The sequence below is a fragment of the Corvus kubaryi genome, unplaced genomic scaffold (genome assembly GCF_017639235.1).
Source record: "Corvus kubaryi isolate FWS band 111438036 unplaced genomic scaffold, C.kubaryi_AGA036_p1.0 split3-131, whole genome shotgun sequence".
NCBI lineage: Eukaryota > Metazoa > Chordata > Aves > Passeriformes > Corvidae > Corvus > Corvus kubaryi.
The window spans coordinates 7,559,532-7,581,584 of record NW_024582083.1 but is presented as its reverse complement, the minus strand read 5'-3'; the positions used below and the strand labels follow the sequence as shown (position 1 = coordinate 7,581,584).

At 39.8% G+C, this 22,053-nt stretch overlaps 1 protein-coding gene across 2 annotated transcripts in view; it reads left to right on the top strand.

Annotated features, from left to right (window-relative positions):
- ACSL1 (acyl-CoA synthetase long chain family member 1) overlaps positions 1 to 22,053 on the top strand; it is a 38,780-nt gene that overhangs the window by 2,885 nt on the left and 13,842 nt on the right. For both annotated transcript variants that reach the window (XM_042014881.1, XM_042014882.1), the window contains exons 2-9: positions 6,202 to 6,429; positions 12,533 to 12,647; positions 13,023 to 13,087; positions 14,355 to 14,456; positions 18,105 to 18,204; positions 18,372 to 18,550; positions 21,360 to 21,392; positions 21,566 to 21,617. In XM_042014881.1, the coding sequence (XP_041870815.1) occupies positions 6,235 to 6,429; positions 12,533 to 12,647; positions 13,023 to 13,087; positions 14,355 to 14,456; positions 18,105 to 18,204; positions 18,372 to 18,550; positions 21,360 to 21,392; positions 21,566 to 21,617 (841 nt within the window). In that variant the 5' untranslated portion in view covers positions 6,202 to 6,234. The remainder of the gene's footprint in view (positions 1 to 6,201; positions 6,430 to 12,532; positions 12,648 to 13,022; positions 13,088 to 14,354; positions 14,457 to 18,104; positions 18,205 to 18,371; positions 18,551 to 21,359; positions 21,393 to 21,565; positions 21,618 to 22,053) is intronic.

The following is a 22,053-nucleotide window of genomic DNA, read 5'->3' as shown; positions in this document are numbered from 1 at the left end:
TTATTCTGACTTAGTGCCTCCCACTGGTTTGTTTTCAAACTAGTACACCTGGTAAGTTTGAATTAGTTTCCTAGGAAAGCAAAAAGACAATGCTTACTATCACTGACTTGGAGGAAATGTAGGCATACCCTAATACCTGAGGTCAAAAGGTTGCTGTGTTTGTCATACTATTTTTTTGTGCTGCTGGTGGTGGGAGGTCACTCAGTGAACCAATTGCTTCTCATAAGTACTTACTGATCTTCCAGTCTGAGTGTTAAGGGTTGTGTTTTTTGTAACAACCTGCTGGGTGTAAACACTATCTAGCATGATGCAATGGGGCTTAGTGTGCCTGACCCAGGTTGCCTTCTGCGAGACTTCAGGTATCAGCAGTATGAGTGAGAAACTCCTTCTCAGAGAGTCTCAAAAGAGCACTTAAACCATGTGTTAGCTTGATATTGCACACTGGGCTTTCTGAATAGTAGCCTTTTCCTGGGATGAGTAGAATGAATCAGTTGGTATGATCTACTCAAGCTCTTAGGCCACAAGAAAGCTGCTGGGTTCTGTAGGGTGGCTTTCATCTAAATGGTATTTGGAATGATGCTAGATTAACAGAGTAGTGCCATGATGTACTTGCAAATCACAGTTGCAGGGATGCAATTCTAATGCATAGCAGTGTAGACTGAAAAATATTTGTAGGCACCTTATCTGGTTTTCAGAGATGAGAAACTGGTAAGACTGCTTGGTGACATGTTGTGCTGTACAGGCTTGGATTAAAGGTAATTTAATCAATCACTCTCTGAAAGGTTTTAGTCATACGTGTTGGTTTTCCATTATACACAGGGTTACCAAATGTTGTCGGAGGACTGTAATTGCACAAAAGGCATTGGGCAGATTCTTGTCATGTGTTTCAACTCCTGGACTTGAATAAACTCCAGTGACCTCACCAGTGTGTGCTCAGATTACTTATTGGACATCACTGAGAGGCAAGAATCCAGGTGGAGTTCCACTTGATTGCAAGGGGACTGAGGCCAAATGTCTGAGGACAGGCCTGTGACTTTCCTTGTTAATGTGAACAGAGCCTTGACACGCCAGTTTCAGATTTAGTGCTCCTTAAAGGTTGCAGCAGAAGCCTTAACTTTGGTTGCAGTTTATGAAGTAAGTCACTGTGGCCTAACTGATGGGTCTGAATCCAGCCTGTAGGTTGTTTCCCTCCAGTTCTGCCTTGTCCCAAGTGCAGGAACAGAAACTGAACCAGCAGAGGCAACCTGCACCCCCCAGTGCATGATGCCTTATGGTTGCTTATCGCCTGAGTGGGGGAGCTGAAGAGGAGTTGGAAGTGAAGTGTGAATACTAAGGATCTGGTGGTTCCTCCTGCCTGGGATGTGTTCCTTATTAACAGCTCTTTAGTTCTTCCCTCTTTACTCTTGCAGGAAGGTAAATATGTCAGTTACTGCTTTGAAAGAAGGGTTTATAGCTCTCATGCTTGGCTGGGTGAACTAGGTGATTTCTGGGTAAGAGGATATTAATTAATTTATTTTAGTTGGGGAGAGGGCAGAGGGTGAGATGGAGGTGGTGGGGGAGGAGGAGGTCACAGTAGTGGATTAGACAGTTCAATGTACTTGATTTGTTCAGCCAGTCTTCTCTGGCTGAGGAGTTATATATGACTCCTCATATATGTCGTGACAGGCTGCACCACAGTAGGCATCTTGCTGTCTTGTCTGTTATACAGGGCTTGAACTGGGATTTCTCCTTCATGTCTCAAATACCAAAGCTCCTTTGCTGTATCTTGAAGGTGGCTGTGGTTTGTTTCCTGGCCAGTTTGGCTGTCACAGGTGTTTGCAAGACCTCAGTCAGATTCCCCTCTAACTGCAGGACAGGCAGAAAATCCTGGGAGGATGTGGATGCAGTGTTTAGAGTTTTGTGCTTAATGTGTAGTATTACAGTAGTCCACCCACTTCCCCAGCTGTGCTGTTGTGTTTCCTTGTGGGAGCTAATGGCTGTCTGGTCACTGAGACGAGAGTTGATCTAATTGAGAACTAGCATCACAACTAATGCAGAAAGATGGTGTTTGCTGGATCACCTCCCTTGTGACTGCCTGGCCAGCAGGGAGAGGGTTGTGGGAGCATGTATCTAGGACAGGTTGGACTGACTCAAATTTAAGCTGATTGTAAATGCACTCTGAGATTAGGATTATGTATTCTATTCAGACAAAAGGATTTCTCCAGTTAATAGCCAAAGCTATTTGTTCTACCCATTTTTTATACATAGTAAAGGAGCTAGAATGTGATTCTGCACTTGTTCTTTCAAAGGCTGAGTGGAGAAAGGCTTAAGGAAGAAATGAGATCCATGGGAGCTGTGTAGTGTAACCTGTAAGAGTAAGAAAAAAACTGACTGCAGTGGCAGGTAGCTGTCAGGACAACTCCAAGGTATGTGGGTGGCTGGTTCCCTGTTTCAACATATCATAAGGAAAATATCTTAGTGCCATATTGCTCATAATAAGAGATAGACAGCTTGTCTTGTACATTTCTCCTCCCTGCAAGAGGCTGTAGAAATAACACAGCCTGTTCTTTTACACCATGTGATGGATCTGCCTTTATGGCAGTGCTAGTGTGTTGTTTATCTAAATATTAGAATAGAGAGAAAGTGAGGCCATTGGTTCTTGGGGTTGTTTTCTTTGCAATACAGAAGCTGACGGCTGCTCTCCTGTTCTCTTCCGTTGCACTCGAACGATGTCTGGCTATGGATAGACAATAGGCAGGCTGCTGCTCACTGTAAATAGACCATTGTATGCCAAGAGTAGGAGCAGCAAAGAACGGCAGAGTCCTGCCAACTTGGGTTGTTGCCTTGAGATACTGGCTCTGCTGTAAAGAATGAGTCTTGGGTGCTGCAGGGTGTGTGTGCACGAGCAGAGAGAGCTGGCTTTGTCAGAAACTTACAGAACTCCTTAGCCAAATTGATACGGTGAGTTCAGAGGGGCGCCTTTTGGGCTACATTGTGGGAAGTGTTTCTCTGGAGGTGGTCAAGAGAGATAGTTACCTCTGAAGCAGTTTTGCCTCCTTACCCAAACTGCTTTCCCTCTGGTCTTTTAGAAAAAAGACCAAGGTCTACTGATTGCATTGAGAAAAAAAGTGCTTTTGACCTCAAGTGTCAGTTCTGCTCTTTCCCCTCCTACATGTAGCAATCTGAGTATCACAGACTGGTACTTTTCATTTGACATCTTCTCCCTTTGGGTCTTCAGCTGTGTCTCACACTGGGGCTTAGTTTGAGTCTGTTCCTTGTGTTCTAGATCCTGTCTGGTAAGAAGGAATTGCAGGACCAGAATTTGTGAAGAGAGCATGGCTTTTTTTACTGGTCTTGAATGAGCAAACTTAGCTAGGTCCTTCCTTGAGGAAAACATCTGAAAGCCAGATGGAAGCTCCATTGTGAAGATCTTTGTATCTCAGTTTGGAGGCTCTAAACCTTCGTCCTTGGTCATGATAAAAACCCAGGATGTCTGATGTTGTTGGAGCATGAGCCATGTAAATAATGAGGTGACTTAAAGAAGGCTGGAAGGCATTGAAGCCTCTTTTCTTGCTGGGGCATATTTGGATGCGTATGTTAAGAATGTGAGTTTATTTTCTTTGTTACACCTGGCTTTGCCATAAATACAGAAAACAAGAGCTGATAGACTTAACAGATAGTGTTAAAGCTTGGAATTGCTTAGTCTTGCAGAAAACTGTGTCCTCACCTTGTTTTTTGTGCAGATGAGGCAGAAGGTATCATAAAAAGATATTATCTCAATATAAACATAAGCAGCAAAATGTATCAGTGTATACCTGATAACTTGTGGTATAAGTGCTTGAGAAGTTTTGTTACAGGCTTCCCTAGAAACAACTGGTCGAGGAAATGAAAAGCAGAGATGTGCATCTATTTTCTCCACCAAAGCTGAAATCATAGCAGATCCATGACTATAATGGGACTGATGTATGAATTAAATGATGATGTTTACCTCAGTTGTTACCTGTAAAGGCATCACCTGTAAAGCCTTTTGAGTAATTCAAATTACATTGCATTCCTAAATCATAGTTTGTGCGCAGGACACTTCCTGACTAATGCAGACAGGAAAGCAATTTTAGAAGTCTAAGGTGCTCATTGTGGAGCCTGAGGAAAGAGCTAAGATTGCTCTTAGCCATTACACACATCATAGCCCCCCTTGTCTAGTTTCGTAACATGGTGTCTATGATATATGCGAAATTAACTTGTACGTCCACACTTCCTTGTTGGTGTATTGTTTTTTTTTTATTCTTAGTGTTCAACTGTCTATAATAAAACTTAAAAAGTAGTTTTCACACCTGCAAGGCTAATGAGCATGATTAGGTGCATAAAAAGCAACTGCATGGTGATCCTAACTATTAAGTCAGTAACTGATTTTTTTTTTTTTAAAGGGTAGATGAAGAACTTGTTTATATTCAGTTCATCTCTGCCTTCTGTTACTACAAACCAATGTGTTATGGATTTTGTTTATAGTCTGCAGTGTATCACTGTGCAAGTATCAAAAAGGCATGTAGTGGCCCTGCATTGCCTGTCGAGGTGATGCAGCCCTGTGCCCTAAGGCTATGCCAGAAAAGAAAAGTGTGGGGGAGGGAGAGCAGTGCCTGCAGGCTGGGGATTATTCCATGGGTCCAGGACTACTCCAGAGGTGGAACTTGATTCCGTCCTGACACTGCCCCCATCCATGACCTTGCTTCAGCCTGTCCTGTTAACATTGTGAAACCATGGGTCCTTTGAACTAATTTCATTACTATTTTGCTGAATCTAGCAAATCTTGTCCAAATACTAGTCAGACTTTTGTCAACTAGACAACTTCTGTTGCCTGGCTGAATAACTGATTGCAGCAGTAAAGATTTCAAGGTCAGACTGTAAACTAGAGGTTTTCCTGTAGAAATATGAAATGTTAACCGGGTATAGTTGGTTTTAAAACTAATAAACATAATTCTGCCCGTTTGGGTTTCAGAGTCTCATATGCCACCATCCTGCTGCGGTGGCTCCTTACACAGTATGTTTTAGCTATTAGCTACATCTTTGACATTCTCTAGGACCTTTGTTTAATTCTGTTGTCCATAGGAAATGGCTAGGACCTAAATTACCGAAGTAAATACATCTCTTTGTTCTTCAAGCACGCGGGACAGCGTTGCCAGCCGTCGCTGGGTGTCGGGCGGCCGTGGCGGTGTCAGGGCCCGCGGGCGCCCTTGAGCGCGGTGGGGTGAGCGCTGCGGGCCGAGCGCTGCCGGCTGCCATTGGCCCCGCGCGGGCCGGCTGCTCCCGCTCACCTCTCACCTAGTGGGCATCGGCCGGGGGGTTCGGCATGTGACAGGCGTCCCGGGAGACCTTGGCTGTAGAGGAGAGCACCAGCTGAGCTGACTGCAATCCCCTTTTTTTTTTTTTTTTTTTTTTTGTGCAGCTGGTTCTTGCTGTGGAATATCCGTGTCAGTGAGTGCTGGCGGGGAGCAGCCTCTTGTAGCTCTTCCTTCTGTGTGAACGTGACAAATCAAATGTGCTTCCTGTGCTTGATTGTATTGCTGCGTGCTGCTGCCTTGGGCCTCATTTGCCACTGCTTTAGTCTGCCTCATGACCAGAGATAAATTGCTGGCATGGTGCTGGGAGAAATAGGAAACTTGCTAAGTACCACAGAGGAGCTATAGGAGGATATCAGCTTTGAAAGCAGCTTGCTGTACTGACCCTTCTGTGCATGTCTGAAGGGAGAGTAGAAAAGAGTTTATTTTACTGGACTTAGGAGAGGAAAAATCCTGCTCCTGCTATGCTACTATAGGATTAGGATGCTCTCTGTTACATGCAGGCAAGGTAACATATGTCCCTGCCCTTCATTTCCCAGTCTTTCCTGCTTGATGATTAACTGTTTAAACATTTGTGAAATTCTCTCCTTTAACAAAAGGTCTGCTTTTTAAAAAGAACTTTGAATGCAGTCTCTGTTGAAAGCAATACTAAAACTCTGAAGAAATTCCCCCTTCTCAGCCCCACCTATTTTTCAAGAGTATGAACTAGTAATTGCTTGCTTACTTCTTTACGTATCCGTGCTGCAATTATGTTGCCTGCCTAGTGGCAGATCAAGTTATTTTGATGGTGGGAAGCCAGTAGGACAAGGCATACATCACTGTCCTACAGCAATAGTGAATCAAAACAGGATTTCAGATTTTTTTGTGCAACTTTTTTTCATACCAACAGATTCCAGCATTGGAACAACTGCACTGAACTGCAATGCAAGCACATGAGTTGTTTAGATACCTACGAATGCCAGAACTTGGGGATGTCAGGCAGTATGTGCGCACCCTTCCGACAAATACGCTGATGGGCTTCGGTGCTTTTGCAGCTTTGACAACCTACTGGTATGCAACAAGACCAAAAGCATTAAAACCACCATGTGATTTAGCAATGCAGTCTGTGGAAGTAGAGGTAAGTGTCACTTGATGGATTCTGTACGTCACTGAAATTTGAACCCTAAATGTAGCATTGAGAGAGACCAAGTACTTGATTTACATTAGGGTGTTTCTAAACCTGTAGTGTGGGGGCAATAAATTTCTGAAATGTGGCTTGAACTCCTTTTTTTTGGCTTTCTGATTTTGAAAACCAGCTTGAGGGCTGAGGTCACAGTGGAAATAATTGTCACAGGAGAAGAAGACTGCTGAGAAACTGAGCTTCTGATCTCACTAGTGACAAAACTTGTTCATGTTTGAAAACTACACTGTGCCAATTCTATTCCTGGCCACGTGATGACCTATTAAATTAGATCTTGGGGTTCCAGTATGCATCCTGGTATATACTGATTAGGCTGATACTCTTCTGTTATTTTTAGTGTATAATAGCTGACACATGAGACTTTATATTGTGTTACAAGCATGAAGAGGGTACTAATTGTCCTCAGATGATCTGTGGAAGAAATATTAGTCTGCCAAGAGATCCCAGCCACAGAGTAAGCTGAAATTAAACCAGCCACCTGCTGAACTCTGGATATGTTAACTTAGCTTTTGTTTTATGCTTTTTAGAAGCAGAGTTACTTTTAGGTGGTGGCTTTTAAAAAGTGAAGTCAAATATGGAAAGAGTCTGACTGGGAGAAGCTGTTGCTTTGTGAGCAAATACAGACAACTGGTTGCAAGGCTGGTGTTTCTGGGAGTTGTGGTTGTATTGATTCTCCTGCTCACTACAGAGTCAAATACTTAATCTTTCAAGAGTACTTCTCTTTCGTCAGGACAGACAAGGTGTTTTCTCCTTTTGAAGTTTTGGAAAATTGTGATCTTTAAGGGAGATACTTAAAAAATGTAGGATTGTAAAGCTGACAGCTTCTTTCCTTGCTCATGATAGTCAGAAACTACCACTATAGATTTTTTTTTTATATATATATATACACACTTGGAACTGAAGTCTCCCTTTACACTACCTTCTTCTGCATGGATAGACTGCATCTAGTTGTCCTGTATCTAATGAATTAACATGACTCTTGTGCTTAAGAGCAGATGTGACTACAAACTGATGTAAACAAATGTGGCAGAGCAGTTTGAAATTTACAGTAGGTCACCTTCATGAATGTTAGCAAACTCCTGTCATTACTTCAAAGTGAGTACTTTTTTCAATGTTTCATAATACTGAGATTAAAGAATGACACATTAGTTGGCCCCTCCATTCACAGTTTATTTCCTGATCTTCTCAGTATGGCAAACAGCAGGCTTGCTGACACATCATGTTACTGTAGCAAATAGAGGTCTGCTACTAGAAGTACACAGAGGGAAACAAAAATACGCACTTGCAATGTGATAATTGCCAAAACCACCTCTTTTCAAGCAACATGTGTAGAGTAAGAATCTAGACATTAGATCTCACTTCTCTTGGTGAGCTTTTCTGATTCTGACAGCAGACATGTAGACAATGTCTTGTAAAGCAGCACATCTTGGCTGCTGGAATGAGCTAGCAGTGCAAGTTTTCCAGCTGTGGAGTGTCTCATTAGGCAGTATAGACTTCTGCAGATTTTTGGGGGGCATTGAACTATGAGATGGTAAAACAGTACCTTTTAGCTGTCCATGAACCCCATGACATATGCTTATTTGCTTGAGACTGACAGCTGTCTCAGTTCACTGCCTTTACTTCTTCAAGTTAAATTACTTGTCACTGCTGGATTCTGAGATTGAAATCTTTATTTGGTGGTATGAGACTTCACTAAGCTACTTAAAGCATCATTGATCCAATTATACTAATTGGCTCTCTGATCTGAGCAAGATAGGTATAACAGCATTATTTTTCAATGCCTCTTTAGAAGATAAGTTTTAATGGGAAGGCTGAGTAGTAGTAAGACTTAAATGAAAAACACCTGAGTGTGTTAGCATGTCATGGTGATAAGAGCTCAAACTTAGAGAACATCTTGAAATGGGTGAGATCTGTCCAATTTTTTTCATTAAGGGCTGTATCTGAACTATTAATAATATTTAAAACTGTAATCAAATGAAAATGTATGTTTTGAATCAAGTTTCAAGTGTCTGTTAGAATTGCTACTTTTACAACAGTGACAAGACTGATACAGTACTCGGGATTCAGGTTCTCACTACATTTTGCTTAGAATTTAACTTCATATACTCCATTTTCTTACATATATGTTAAGATTGTCACTTCTAAAGGGAAAAAAAAATCGAATACTGCTCTGAAATTCTTAACATTTTCTTTCTGCCTAAACAATATGATATTAAAAGGCCTGAGGAATTGCTCCAAAAAAGACATGGCAGAAGGCAATGCCTGTTTGCTACCATTTTACTCTCTAATCTACCTGTTCATTAACAATAAGAAATTTGAACTAGAAATAAGCTTGTACATAACTCTTACTTGTGATTTAACTTTGTTAGACACCAAGGAAATAAGTGAAGTCATTGGCTGGAGTAGGGTTTCTACATGTTCTGATAACATATCTTCATAACTTCATGTGGGAGAAAACAGATCCTATTTACTGTTGTTCCAGGTCACTTCCCATCTCGTGACTGTTTTGATTTGGTAGGCCAGCACCCAGTGACCCATTTTAACCATCACTGGATGAGCATAAAGATTGCACATGTAGTTGAAAATGGGTGCAAAGAATTACTGAAGTGGCAGGGACACCTTGCACTAGACCAGGTTGCCCAGAGCCCCTGTCAGCCTGGCCATGAACACTTCCAGGGATGTGTCATCCACATCTGGATTTGTCTGCCTGTAGATAGCTCTTTCTTTCCGCTGGTGACTAACAGCTGAATAGCTTTGGCTGTTGATTTTGTGTGCAGGCTGTCAAATACATTCAATCTTGCTTTAAAAACTTCCATTTTTCCCAACTTATGCCATGTAGAAGAATAAGATAGAAATAAATATTAGGATGTCAGTACCTTCTAGGAGTAGGACTTTGGATTTGACTGGCTTTTTTGTTCCCCTAAGGAAAGAAATTAAAATACGGAGAGAAGTATTCAACTCATGAAAACTTTTTAAGCCTTCTTACATTCTTCTGATACATTACCAGAATTCTAGCATGCCTTGTCTTTCAAGAATCACATGATTAGACATGTGCTCGTCTCCCTATGAATGATCAGTTTAAGTGCTGTATGCTTACTTAGGGAGTAGCATGCTTAAAATTACATGGCTGGCTTGAAAACTCTGGTTCATACTACTTGCTGCTCAGAATAATATGTTGGTGACCTAAGCACCACTTGCTAGTATACTTTCCTTCTCAGGTAGAGGGAAATTTCTCTTGTCTCTGAGGCATGGTGGAGCCTACAGTGTGTTTTGACATTACTGCTAATCCTAAGCAGCCTGTGTCAGCAACAAGCAAACCCACAGCTTGAACAAAAGCAGTTATTTTACATGACCTGAATAGGCGCTGATAGAGTAACGTATGCTCAGTTGTAGAATAAATCTGTTTCCTTCAGATGCTGCTATTTTTAACCAATGACAAGGTTTTAATCAATGACCAGGACCTGATGTGTAATGGATTAATTTCCTGCAAGTCCCTGAGCTGCTGCAAGGGCTGCTTTATACAAGTAACTAGAAACTGTTCTCATATTAATCAGATTTTATTGCCTGGCTACTCTGACAACACTTTTTAAAACTGACAACACTTTTTAAAACTGACAACACTTTTTAAAACTGACAACACTTTTTAAAACTGACAACACTTTTGACTGCTAATCTTTTTACTGGACAGATCTATCAGACGCCATTCAACTAACCTCTGTGAAATCAGCCAAACATTCCAGTCCTGAGATTCAGACACTTGGTGGTAACGACCAGTGATTTTTAAACGAGTTTGCTGCAAACAGAACTTTCTATCCCTGATATTGCACAAACATTCTGGATAAGGACCATTTGGACAAGGTCCTAAAATAGTTCTTGCTGCTTTCAAGCAAAATGTAGACCAATTCTATTGCTTAGTAGGTGAGTTAATTTAGACCTTGCATTATGCTCCTGGTTTGACCTTCACCATATCTGGGAGTATTTCGCCACATCAATAACATTGAACTCCTTACGGCCCTCACACAAGGAGCTGTGTGTTTTTCAGAAAAGCTTTTATTCTAAGACTGTTGAAAATCCAGTGAATTCTACTTTACTATGGGAAAAAGAATGAAGTAAGCAAAACTGACAGTTGGTTATGTTTCCCCTTACTGAAAACCCATAAGAACTGATGGAAACTTTTTAATAGTAGTCTGTTATAGAGTTTCTTTTTTCAGAAGAACGGTGCCATCAGTCCTGTATCTAAGCAGTGTGCTGTCTGATAACTCATCTTAGATTTGGTTAGTGCCTCAGGTCCTGAGAAATAGCTTTTGTGGTGCTGTGTAATAGGGCATATAAACAAAGCAGTAGTAGCCCACATGAGGAGAAACAAATACTTCTTGACTCTTGCTGAGGAATGGCTTAGGCTATTGTATTTCACCTGATGTAGGAATTATAGCATGTCAGACATGGTACATGGGATACATTGCACTTGTTGATGTTACCATGGCTGGTAACAAGCTACATTGTGTGATGTTTCTCAGATTAACTCCAGAGTGGTGACACTGGGAAAATCTAGAAGATGACCTTGATTATCCAAGACCTGAGAAACCAGTGAAATAAAGCAAAGCAGTCTTTCTTTTCTTTCCAGGCAGAGACATGTACTAGTGATCTGTTAATTTCCTGTAGAGTAGATGTTGGTCCGAGAGCAAGTATACTCTTGAATTTCTAATGTTAAAAATTTTTAGAGGTAAGCCACTCATTAGCTTATTCTGGGTCATGTACACAGTGTACGTTTCTGCTTACTGTCAAAGGAGTGGCAAGCACTGCATTAGTCATACTGTTTTGCTAAAACAAGTTAGACTTGTTTTAGTGTAAAAACATTTTTTTTTCCTCTCTGTGCCTTTAATGTGCTAGCTGATTTCTATAGACATGGGTAATATGACACCTTCTGTACATAAACCTGTATTTATGTAGCTTATACATGGAACAGGTGATGTCTGGTCCTCCAGGATACTTCGAAAACAAGACAAGAAACCAGTGGTAGGGAAGAACCTATGACAACATGTGAACAGGTTTTAGCTGTGGATGATAGACAAACTAAATCTGTGCCTGAATTGTTTAGGGTTTGACTTTCTGAAAGAACCAGAAATTGATTATGCCGATAGAGAGAAAATTTTACGCAGTGTTTACTCAAGACACTCTGTTTAACCAGCTGGGCTGTTCCTGATAAGAACTTGCTTGTAGGTGTCTGTCATCATAACAGGACTAATTAACAACTGTGGCCCAACAGTAATTGCATAACTGCAATTTGTGAAACTTGATTGCTCTGTATAAAATGAGATTAAATAATCAGTCACTCTAAAAAAGGCAGTGTTAAAACTGAACTATTAAATTCTTGTATTGACTTATTGACTTACAATTCTAGCTTATGTAAGTGCTCACCAGCTGAAAAATGGTGATTTTAGTTCTCAAGATAGTATTGTCTTGACTGCATTTAAATAAATCAGGAGGAAACCCTTTTTTGTAAGTTGGCACTTTTAATTGGATTAAAGGACTCTATTTGGAACAGAATATTTTGCTTATGAGAACACTTGTTTAGGATGTTGGTGACCATGCTTAAAATCATTTAGGGTTGAAACCACATATTGAAGTGTGATTATGTTCTGTAATCTTAATTAGAAAAGTAGATCAGGATTGCACTATTAATATTCTAGAGAGCTCTAGAGGCTGGATTTAGAAAGCTGGATGAAATTATGTTCCATAATGCACTAATAGAGTAAAATATTTCTTAAGAAAAAGTGTTTTTGACAAAAAACACTGCCCTTTTGACTGCCCTTTGACAGTCTTTACTATTCTTATTTGTTCTGTGCTATCATAAGTAGCTGAGGAAGAAGATTTTGCCTGACAGGTTTTTGGTAATGTAGGGAGCAGTCTGACTCTTGAAACAATGTCCTGGAAAACCTTGCATAGCTCTCAAGTTCTCTCAAGAAGAATATTGCTTCAAGCAATTCCCATTCATTTATAGCCAACAAGTGTATCTAACCTTTCTAATTGATTTTCTTAGGGCGGTGAGCATGCTCGAAGGTCCTCTCTTCTCAACAGCGACGAACTGTTGTTGTACTACTATGATGATGTGAGAACAGTTTATGATATTTTCCAAAGGGGTTTACAAGTATCAAGTAAGTCTAAAATTGAAGATAATATTTTAAATATGTCAAGAACTGCATATTTGAACTCCTAGGAAATGCTGCAGGACATAGGGGATCTCTGTCTAGCAATATGATGAATGTATTGGATGTGAATTTTCTTGAAGATGAATTAAACTGATATCTTATGAAATAGAGTTCTGTGAATAAAGTCAGTGCTGTATTCCTTGGCCTAAACCAACTTTGTTGGCCTCTGTGCTTTCCCAGCTTCCTTTCCTGCACCCCTGAAAAAAAAACCTAGTTTGTCATCTGAAGGTGTCTGCTGAGAATCTAGGGACTTAACACCAAGAGTGGTGTCAGGACAGAGGAGTTGGGGTTAAATTTTGAGTAACTTTTATCTTTTTTTAGATAATGGTCCATGTCTAGGTTTTAGAAAACCAAACCAGCCATATGAATGGATCTCCTATAAAGAGGTAAGTGGTCTCTCTAACTTAGCGCTAGACTTGCTTTTGCTTGCTGAGACCATTGAAACAACATCCAGTAATGTGATATAACAAATCTGAATTATTTATAGATGTTTTAAAGTAGTAGCAGAATATTGCAGAAAGGTTCTAGTTCCTATTACCAGTGTCTTAAGGGAGCAGCCTTAAATATGTGCAAGGGAGAGAAAAAAGAGCATCTCCTGTGCTTGGTTTGTTAACCCCAAAAAATGCTGAAATAGAACTGCTATCTTGGCAGTCCTTAGCATCTCAATGCTGAGTTGTTTAGAAGTTGGGCACTGCCTCTGAAGAAGCTGCAGTTCAGGGGGCTTAGACTGCTACTACTTTGTGCTTGGTTCCAAGAGGCTCACTTTACACTAGAAGTTCTATCTACAGGTGTTGTTTGGGCTTCCTGACAACTTGTCTCCATAGTGCTGAATGATGGTTGTATAGGGTGCTAACAAATCTGCTTCTAACTAGCAGTGTGCTGCTTCTTGATCCCTGAAAATATCTGTATGCAAATCTCCATTAACAGCTGTGCATACTTAGCTTGTTCCTGATTTAATCAGTTGGTCTTCAAATTTGCATAAACCTTGCCTATTGCATACTGTTAAGGTCATTAAACACCTTCTGTGTGTAACAGACCTCACCTTTTTCCCAAGGTGACTTTGCTGGGATTTTGTTAGGTGCAACCTCTCTTTTATTAAAGCTTTACTGTTGGGGTCATGTGACTAATGTGGTTTCAAGTCATGTGCTATATAGAAAGGCTTTAGAAAACTGCCTTCCCAAGCTTTGTTTATAGAACTAACTGGGTTTTGCCTCCTTGTTCTCCTGCTTTTTGAAGGGAGAAGTGCTATTCCCATAGGCACTGATTGAAGTAGAAGGATGGGATATGTAGTGCTTGTGATTAAGCAGAAATACTATGTTTAATCATTCCAGGGTCACTTCTTGGGTTTAACACAGATACAGCAAACCGGCCTTTTCTGTGTATGTATGCTTAACTTTTAAACTTATACTTAACACTTTCAAGTGTAACTGGATCAAGTGTTGCTTCTGCTGCATATTGAGTGCAAGTGTAATAATTACAATCAGTGTGATGTAATGGCACTGCAATGTTTAGGTTATCAAAGTCACAGAAGGCATCTGGAATATCCTAGAAAACTTCTCTCTCATTCATACCAATTAATAATTGTTGAGGAGAGTTTGCAATTATGAGCTTGCTTATATTTTTTTTTTCCTACCTCTTTTTTTGCCCCTCCAGGTTTCAGACAGAGCTGAGTGTGTGGGCTCTGCATTACTCCACCGAGGCTTCAAACCATCTCACATTCAGTATATAGGAATCTTTTCACAAAACAGACCTGAGGTAATTTAACTGACATTTTGTGTATTTGTGGTCTGGGCATTACTGAAATGGCCCACTCCTTTATCTCTTGGCAGTGTGCTTCCCTACTGAGAGCCCTTTTGGTGTCAGGAAAAGCCTAAAGGCTGATGTTGTAGACCCATGAGCCATAGGCATGGCATAAGAACCAAAACTGCTAGTTGACACAATGGTTAGTGTCTTATATTGTTGGTTTTGTTTGGTTTTTTGCTCCCAGAGCTAAACGCAGAAGGCCAGAGAGCAAAAAAAGAATCAGAGAATTCAGAAGAACTTAACTAATTATCTTCTGATTTCCAGGTTGTAGAGGTTGTTTAATGGGAAGCAAATGTAGTTCTTAGTGAATGTAAACAGTACTTGGTTTCTCTTAAAAAGTAACATTAGAGAACCAAGATAATTGAAAGTGACAGGAAGTCACAAGGAGGTGTTTAAACCTTTAAAACACAAAGGAACACTTAGTGATTAAATATTTGGACAAAATGATGGGCTAAGATGATAATTCTATTTCTGCCAGATGCCCTGGGTACAAAGATTCTGGGAGGGGAAACTGCTGCTGAAGGCAAAACTTGGAAATTAATTTAATAAAAATGGGTAGAAAGACTGAAAGTGACATAATTAAAGAAGATTACCTGACACATCTATGGGGATATTCAGGTTGATAGTGCCTATCCATTTTAACCCAGAAGTGGTTTTAGATGGCCTTTTCTAAAAATATTATGAAATATTCAGAAAGTATGTATTCTCTAGACTTGTTTATTAAATCTGTTTAATAGGACTGAATTTCTCTAGGTTTATGTGTTTAGTAGCTTGAGCTAGCACTTGCTGCATTAAGCTATTCAATGTAAACCTTTATTAAGACAGGGGACTGGTTCTTACTCTTTGTCAAAAGGATGCTGTCCCTCTTGATTAAACACTCCCATTTGTGTTTGCCATTATCAAAGGACATTTATAGTTCTGACAGGGTTAGAAGTGTCTTGGTCTCTTGTTGTCACTAAAATGCAAGCTGTGTGACAAGTGACTTTGGCTTCATTCTTCCTCTTTCAACCTACATCCCAAGGAAATCCTGAGCTCTTGGGTTTTCCTGCTGGAATTCCCTTTCTAACAGCTGTAGATTTATTTCTGTAATAAAAAAAGGCTTTATTTCTGTAATAAAAAAAGGCTGGAATATATTCAACTAGGAAGCTGTTGAATAACATGGGGTTACAGACTCTGTGGTTCAGTTTCCTGTGCATATAACATGAACTGGAAGTAAAAAAGGGAGACAGATGTTTTTGTTGTGCCAGTTTCAATTGCTTCTTTATAGATCTTTGGGTGCAAAGTCTCTGCTGGGTTAGTGAATTTTCTGGAGGTAAGCATGGAAGTGTGGTTTGCTCTTGGATCACAGAGATAAAATGCTGAAGTTTCATTGCTTTGAGTTGGGTCAGGAATGAGCTAAAAACACTTGTTTAAACCAGCAGTTTTAAATCTGGGATTTTCCCTGCTCAGAACTACTGGATGGATGTTGTGACATCCCAAGCATAATCACTAATCCAGACAGGAGAAAATGTGAAGGGGTTTTTTTGTGTGAAATGATTCACATTTGTTACTTCAGGGAAGAACTGCTGGGGAAATCCCCTAATGGGGAAAATCCTAGCATCTGACTTGCTTAAATATGAAAAAACCAAACTTGGGTTTGTAAATAAAAGTATTACTTTCTTTGAGTTCCTGAAAAACAGTCATCTCTTTTGGAAATGAGGAAGTTTTGTTTTGGATTGAGACAAAACACAACAAATACACTTTCCCCTAAATAGCAGAGCCATGTCAGAAAGGAAACTGGAAGTCTGACTGTTGTCTATATTCAGTACAAGTTGCTTGCTTGGGCTTTGAGAGAACTCAAGTGTCAGGGTTTGGTATTTATATTTACTCTTAATTTTAGAAGCAAAATGAGGGGGAAAAAGGCATCTTGGTAGCCCAGAAAATAAAGGTGCTGTTTGTACCATTGAGAATGATGGTGTGCCAGAGCTGTTGGAGGCTGCAACAGGAAGCTTTTATCACTGTGTGCAGCTTCTGAAGTCTTGCTGTAGTAGACCCCCACCCTATTAAAATAACTACTAAACTTCTGGCTGCTGAACAGCAGCACAGCTGCCCCCTTGTTACATGTACTGGAGGATGCTGTTTAGGAAGAACTCTTCAGTGCATCCTTTCATGGTTATTATAAAGGTGCCTGCTTAGACTTACCAGTATGTGTAATGTCTTCATGAAAGTCTAGCTACCTGTTAGCTGGCCTTGTACTAGTTTTATAAGAACTCTTTATGGACAAGAGGTGTACAATTTGCCCATTGCATGAATGCTGCCAGAAAAATTTCCTGTGTTTAAGGCTGTCTCAATCAATAGAGTACTTTGGGAAACTGGCCCCTAATAAACAGTTTGTAAAACTGAGATTTGGCAACTTTAACATAGTCTCTATTAGATATTTTTTGGAAAAATCAGCTGAATCATGTTTAAACTTGGCATCATGGGGGGATTGAGGTAGCTGGCTAGTCCTGCAAAAACACTGGAAAGCGTAACAGTTTGGGGGAGGGGAAAGGAAACACCCCTGTTAGTGCAATTCTTGTTGAATTGTAAGTTCTGGTAGCTTTTAAAGGTGGATACTATTTTGTTCCTGTCATTGGGACTGACTAAAGGCACTGACAATTTTTGTCACTCTTTGATGGGAAAATCAGAAATATTCCAGTTCCACTGGCTTCTATGTGTCTGGAGGCTCCCATTTGAGGGGTTGCATGCTATTCTATGTTTTGGTGTAGCTAGTTGATTACAAACTACACCCAAGTTTTACTATTAAAAAAAGAATTGCATTACTATCTTACCTTGATGATACTTTGGATGAAAATAGGTTGGCTGTAATGCATTGCAAGCTCACATAGCACATAATGCTGCAATATTCATTATGTTTCTTGAGTACTCTACTTGTTAGCAGGTAAATCCTTCTTACTGCAGCTTGTAGGGATGTATTTGCATTTTTTTATGCAAGTCTTCATATTAGATTCCTGTAAAGAATGGTTAGCGCTGAGAAATGTTGAGAAACTTTCTGGGGCTGACTCTCCAAGGACTTCTACTTTAATTGTGTATGTTGCATGTCTGACCATCAAATGAGATGCAGATAATGTAGGGGTAAGAATACTGTGTGTATATAAATTTAATGTGTGTCAAGACATAGGTGAATCCTTTACTGGTTCATGATAATATGGAATATTGAAAGCTTTGCCTACCTCAATAACATAAAACCAATAAAAAAGTCAAAAAAGACTTTTGCTCCAAGTCTTTCTGTTTGTAGGTAAACTGAGGAGACAGGTAATGTTAACTGCTTTTTTCAAAAGTACTTAATATTACTTTTAGGGATAGAGTTGAATTATATTGGATTGGATTCTGTCCTATAGCTCCTTATTATTTGGGGATTTTTTCCTCCTTCTACAGATAAAAATTGAGTAGATCTTCAAATTGAGAAAATGATACGAACTGCCACTTACTTTTTAGAAAGACTTGTCCAAGTGAGCTGTGTCCTATTAGTTTCCTTGTTAGAGTTTACATATGAGTCTTTCTTGGAGGTCTGTTACAGTAAGCAAAACATAGTGACTTTCATCTCTTCTCTTTGTGCAGTGGGTCATCATTGAACAGGGATGCTATGCATTCTCCATGGTGGTGGTGCCACTCTATGATACACTGGGAGCTGAAGCTATTACATACATTGTGAACAAAGGTAGGACACTTGCAGTAGCTCAGCAGCTGAATAGGTGATGACAGACCTGACTGAGGGCAGAACTGTAACCTTCTTTGGAAAAGTCTTCCATTGTGATGTACTTCAGTATGTATGGATCTAGTCTAAACTGAACTTGTCATGTTTATAATATAGTTCTTTTTCATCAGCTGACTTGTCATTGGTTTTCTGTGACAAACCTGACAAGGCCAAACTTCTGCTAACCAGTGTGGAAAAGGGAGAAACTCCAATACTCAACACCATTGTTGTCATGGAGTCTTTTGGTGTGGATCTTGTGGAACGTGGCAAGAAGTGTGGTGTGGAAGTCTTCAGCATGAGAGAAATAGAGGTAAGACTGCTTAACTGCTTTCATCCCATTTACTTGTGATGGATTCGTTTCAAAATACTTAAGTTTTTGTTGGATTGAAGTTCACACAAAAATATAAAAAATAATAGGAGGAAAACAACTTGCTAATGGTATTTCACAATGCTTAAAGTATAAAAGTGGATGTGCCAAGATGACAGAAGGAAAGCTTTATTAACATGGTCCAAGACTGAACACTGGATCTGAGTGTTAAGGCTTGCCCATGTGAAGCATAATGTGATAATTATATACTGTGACTAATATTTTAGAAATTCTTATTTCAAGATGAATCTGTGTAGGTTTTGGTTTTGTGAAAAGTGGCCTTTTCCCCTGTACACGGAATCTACAAGGTGTTTGCTGGGGCAGAAGGAAAATGTCAGTCAGCTTTTTAACAGGATAAAGTTATGGTGATATAGGGGAATGAAACTTCCAGGTTTTGGAAGTAGAAACCATTTTGATTAACCACCTGATGTCCAAGTCTCGGTTTTGATTGTAGTTTGTCTGCAGAGATCTCTTATGTAAGTTTATTTCATAACTTCACTCATTTGGAGAACCCTTTCCCAGGATCAAATTGCATGAAGTACATCTTTACTGTGATATTATGAAACTGGGTTTAAACTGGTTTCAGCTGTAGTTCTGATGAAGGCTTGGCTCACTAGGCTTTGAGTATCTCCAGAAAAATGTGCTTGTCTTGTGCAGGTGTCAGTAACTGGTGTGAAATGCCTCATTTCACTGAACTTGTTTTCGCAGCAGTTAAGACAGCCATGTTAATAGGGCCACCTTCTGGTAAAGATACAAAAACGTCAGCATGCCTTCTTTCAAAAGAAGATTGGCTATATTGAAGCTAACTGGCTTCAGTAAGTGTGCCAGGTTAAAATGAGGCTAAAAACATTAAATGGGGCTAGAGTCAAGTCACTTATAGTTCACTGGCCAAAGGGTTGGATTAAACTTAGAAAAAGAGTGGCCCAACTGTAAGTTGTTAGACTAAAATTAGCTTCTTTCCTTGAGTTGAACTGCAGTTTTTGACAGAGAAAGATGCTTTCCACTGGATCTTCTTGGAAAAACAAAACTGAGGGTGAATGTTGTCTTTACATAAGATGTTTGTATGCTTAACTAGTGATTTTCAGTAGTACCATGCAGCTCTTATTGCATTAATGCAAACATCAAGTAATAGGTGTTCCAAGAGCCTTTTGTTTAAATGTCTGAAGAGAAGTCAGAGGCAAACTTAAATATTTCTAATAATGCTTCAGTGAACAGGAAAGTTTTTTCACTTGTTTTTTTAAGAGGGTGGAGACTTTTTGTGTCTCCTGAAAGGTAACTATGAGCTGTTTAGGAGCTTAGATTAGAATAGAATGACTATTTCTAGCTTTAAGTAGTCGTTCTCTGGATTTCTGGTTTGAGTTTGCTCAGCTGTGCATGGGTTACGTGAACAGTTCCTCCATGTATCCCCTAGAAGCAATCAGCTCAGTTTCTGATGCCCAATATCTATATGTATCATGCGGTTACTTGTAGCTGAGTAACTGTGAACAAATGGCTCTTAAATAGAAAGAGATGGTGGAGTTTGGTTCTAAGACATCAAAACAAGGGTCTGGAGATCTTAGCTGTATATTCAGTAAATCCCAGATTTTACTCAAAGTGGGTTGTAGGGAGGTACTGAGCTTATGGTGGGTGGTACTTGAAATGGAGGTGCTGTACTGAGCAGACAGCTGTGTTGCCATAGTGGTAAATCTTTGCATAATACACCCTTGCAAAAAGGCAAGCCTACAGGTATGGGAGGAGCGTTAACTGTGTTTCCAGACATTCCCTTTGTCTTACACCTCCTTGGGTAAGTCTGACAGGTGCATCATACTAAAGAAGTCTAGGGCTCAAAGGAATGCGTATGCTATTATTGTGTACTTGGAAGGTAAAGGCAGTGGTGAAATTGCTGCCTGTCCTCGAAGGGTGCTTCCAAAGCTACTAACAGAAGGTGCTCTTTAACTTGCATGAGCCCTTAAGCTTACACTGTTTCTAGTCTTACATAGGCATGACAGTAGTAAGTCTTGGTTTGAAACTTTAAAGCTCATAGATACTGAACACTGGCTTGCAAATATTTCCTCTTATTGACTATATCCTTGGTGGTAAAAGGATCGCTTTGGTATCCTTTCCCTTCTGCCTAAAGAACCCTAACATTAGTGGTCAGGTCTGAGTAACTAAGGAGGGAGAAGGGGTTTGGGTGAGAGTTTCTCCTGTGTAAAAGGAGTAAAAACCAGCAATGGAACTCTGTCTTCCTTGTCACAAACAGTGGTGGAGGTGCTTGCTGAGATGAATCTTGCTTCGTTTACTCAATAATTCAAATATTCAATAGTTGTTAGTGGCACATCTTCTGCATGAGGTATAGGATTGATTGTCTGTCTTATCATAACCTTGAACTTCCCTAGTGAGTGTCTTCTAGTCTATTAGCTGGAGAAAAACCCTGTGAGTTAGATAAGTTATCATTTATGTATTTGTAGAACATGGTAGTTATTCTATATATATTTTTAAAATGTCCTGTAAAGCCTTTGTTACTCTTAAAATAACCATAGAATCCCAGAATAGTTTGGGTTGGAAGGAACCTTAAAGATCATCTAGTTCCCACCCACTCTCCAGCCATGGGCAGGGGTGCCACCCATTAGCACTGGGTTGCTAAACAAGTTAAAATGCCTTAACAGAGAGCCTAAATAATGAAGTACTATAGTGTTTAGTAATGCTTGATAAATTTAAAGCAAGAAAGTTACATGCTTATGTCTAAACTCTCTCTCTTCTCTCCTTTCTGTAGGAGCTAGGAAGAGCACACAGACAAAAGCCTATGGTAAGTGTGATATTGATTCAAGTGACAATGTGAAGCTGGTTAGCATTCTTTAGGGAGACTTGCTAGTTTGATCTCCTGTAGCTCAGAAGTAACACTAGTATCCTGATGTTTTGCCCAGGAAAATATTTTTCCTTGCTATCTTAACCATACTAATACTTTCTTAACTCTCATAGCCTCCAAAGCCAGAAGATGTAGCAGTCATCTGTTTCACCAGTGGAACAACAGGTACAGCTCATTATATTATGTAGAATTTATTATTTTGTGCGTGCAAAAATAATTCAGAAGCCCTCCTACTTTCTTTCTTTCCAAGACTTACCCTTGCTGCTGCACCTTTTTGGCAAGTAGTAGCTGGGGTAGTGTTATGATAAGGTTCCCTTTGATTTTTAGAATATTTTTTTCCATTTATCAATACAGAGTTGCAGTATTGGGGGGTGGAGATGTTACATTTTTGTGCTTGGAAGTAAATTAAATACTGAATTTGTGTTTACATAATAAGGGCTCTGCATCAGACTTCAGACTATCAGTTCTTCCATAATCTTTTTTTTGTATTTTATCAGCAAGATTGTTCCATAGGTCTAAGCAACCTTGCTGTAAGACCAAACAGACTGTCTAGATGTCACTCACTTGACATTTGTGAATTAATACCCACTGGCATGGAGCA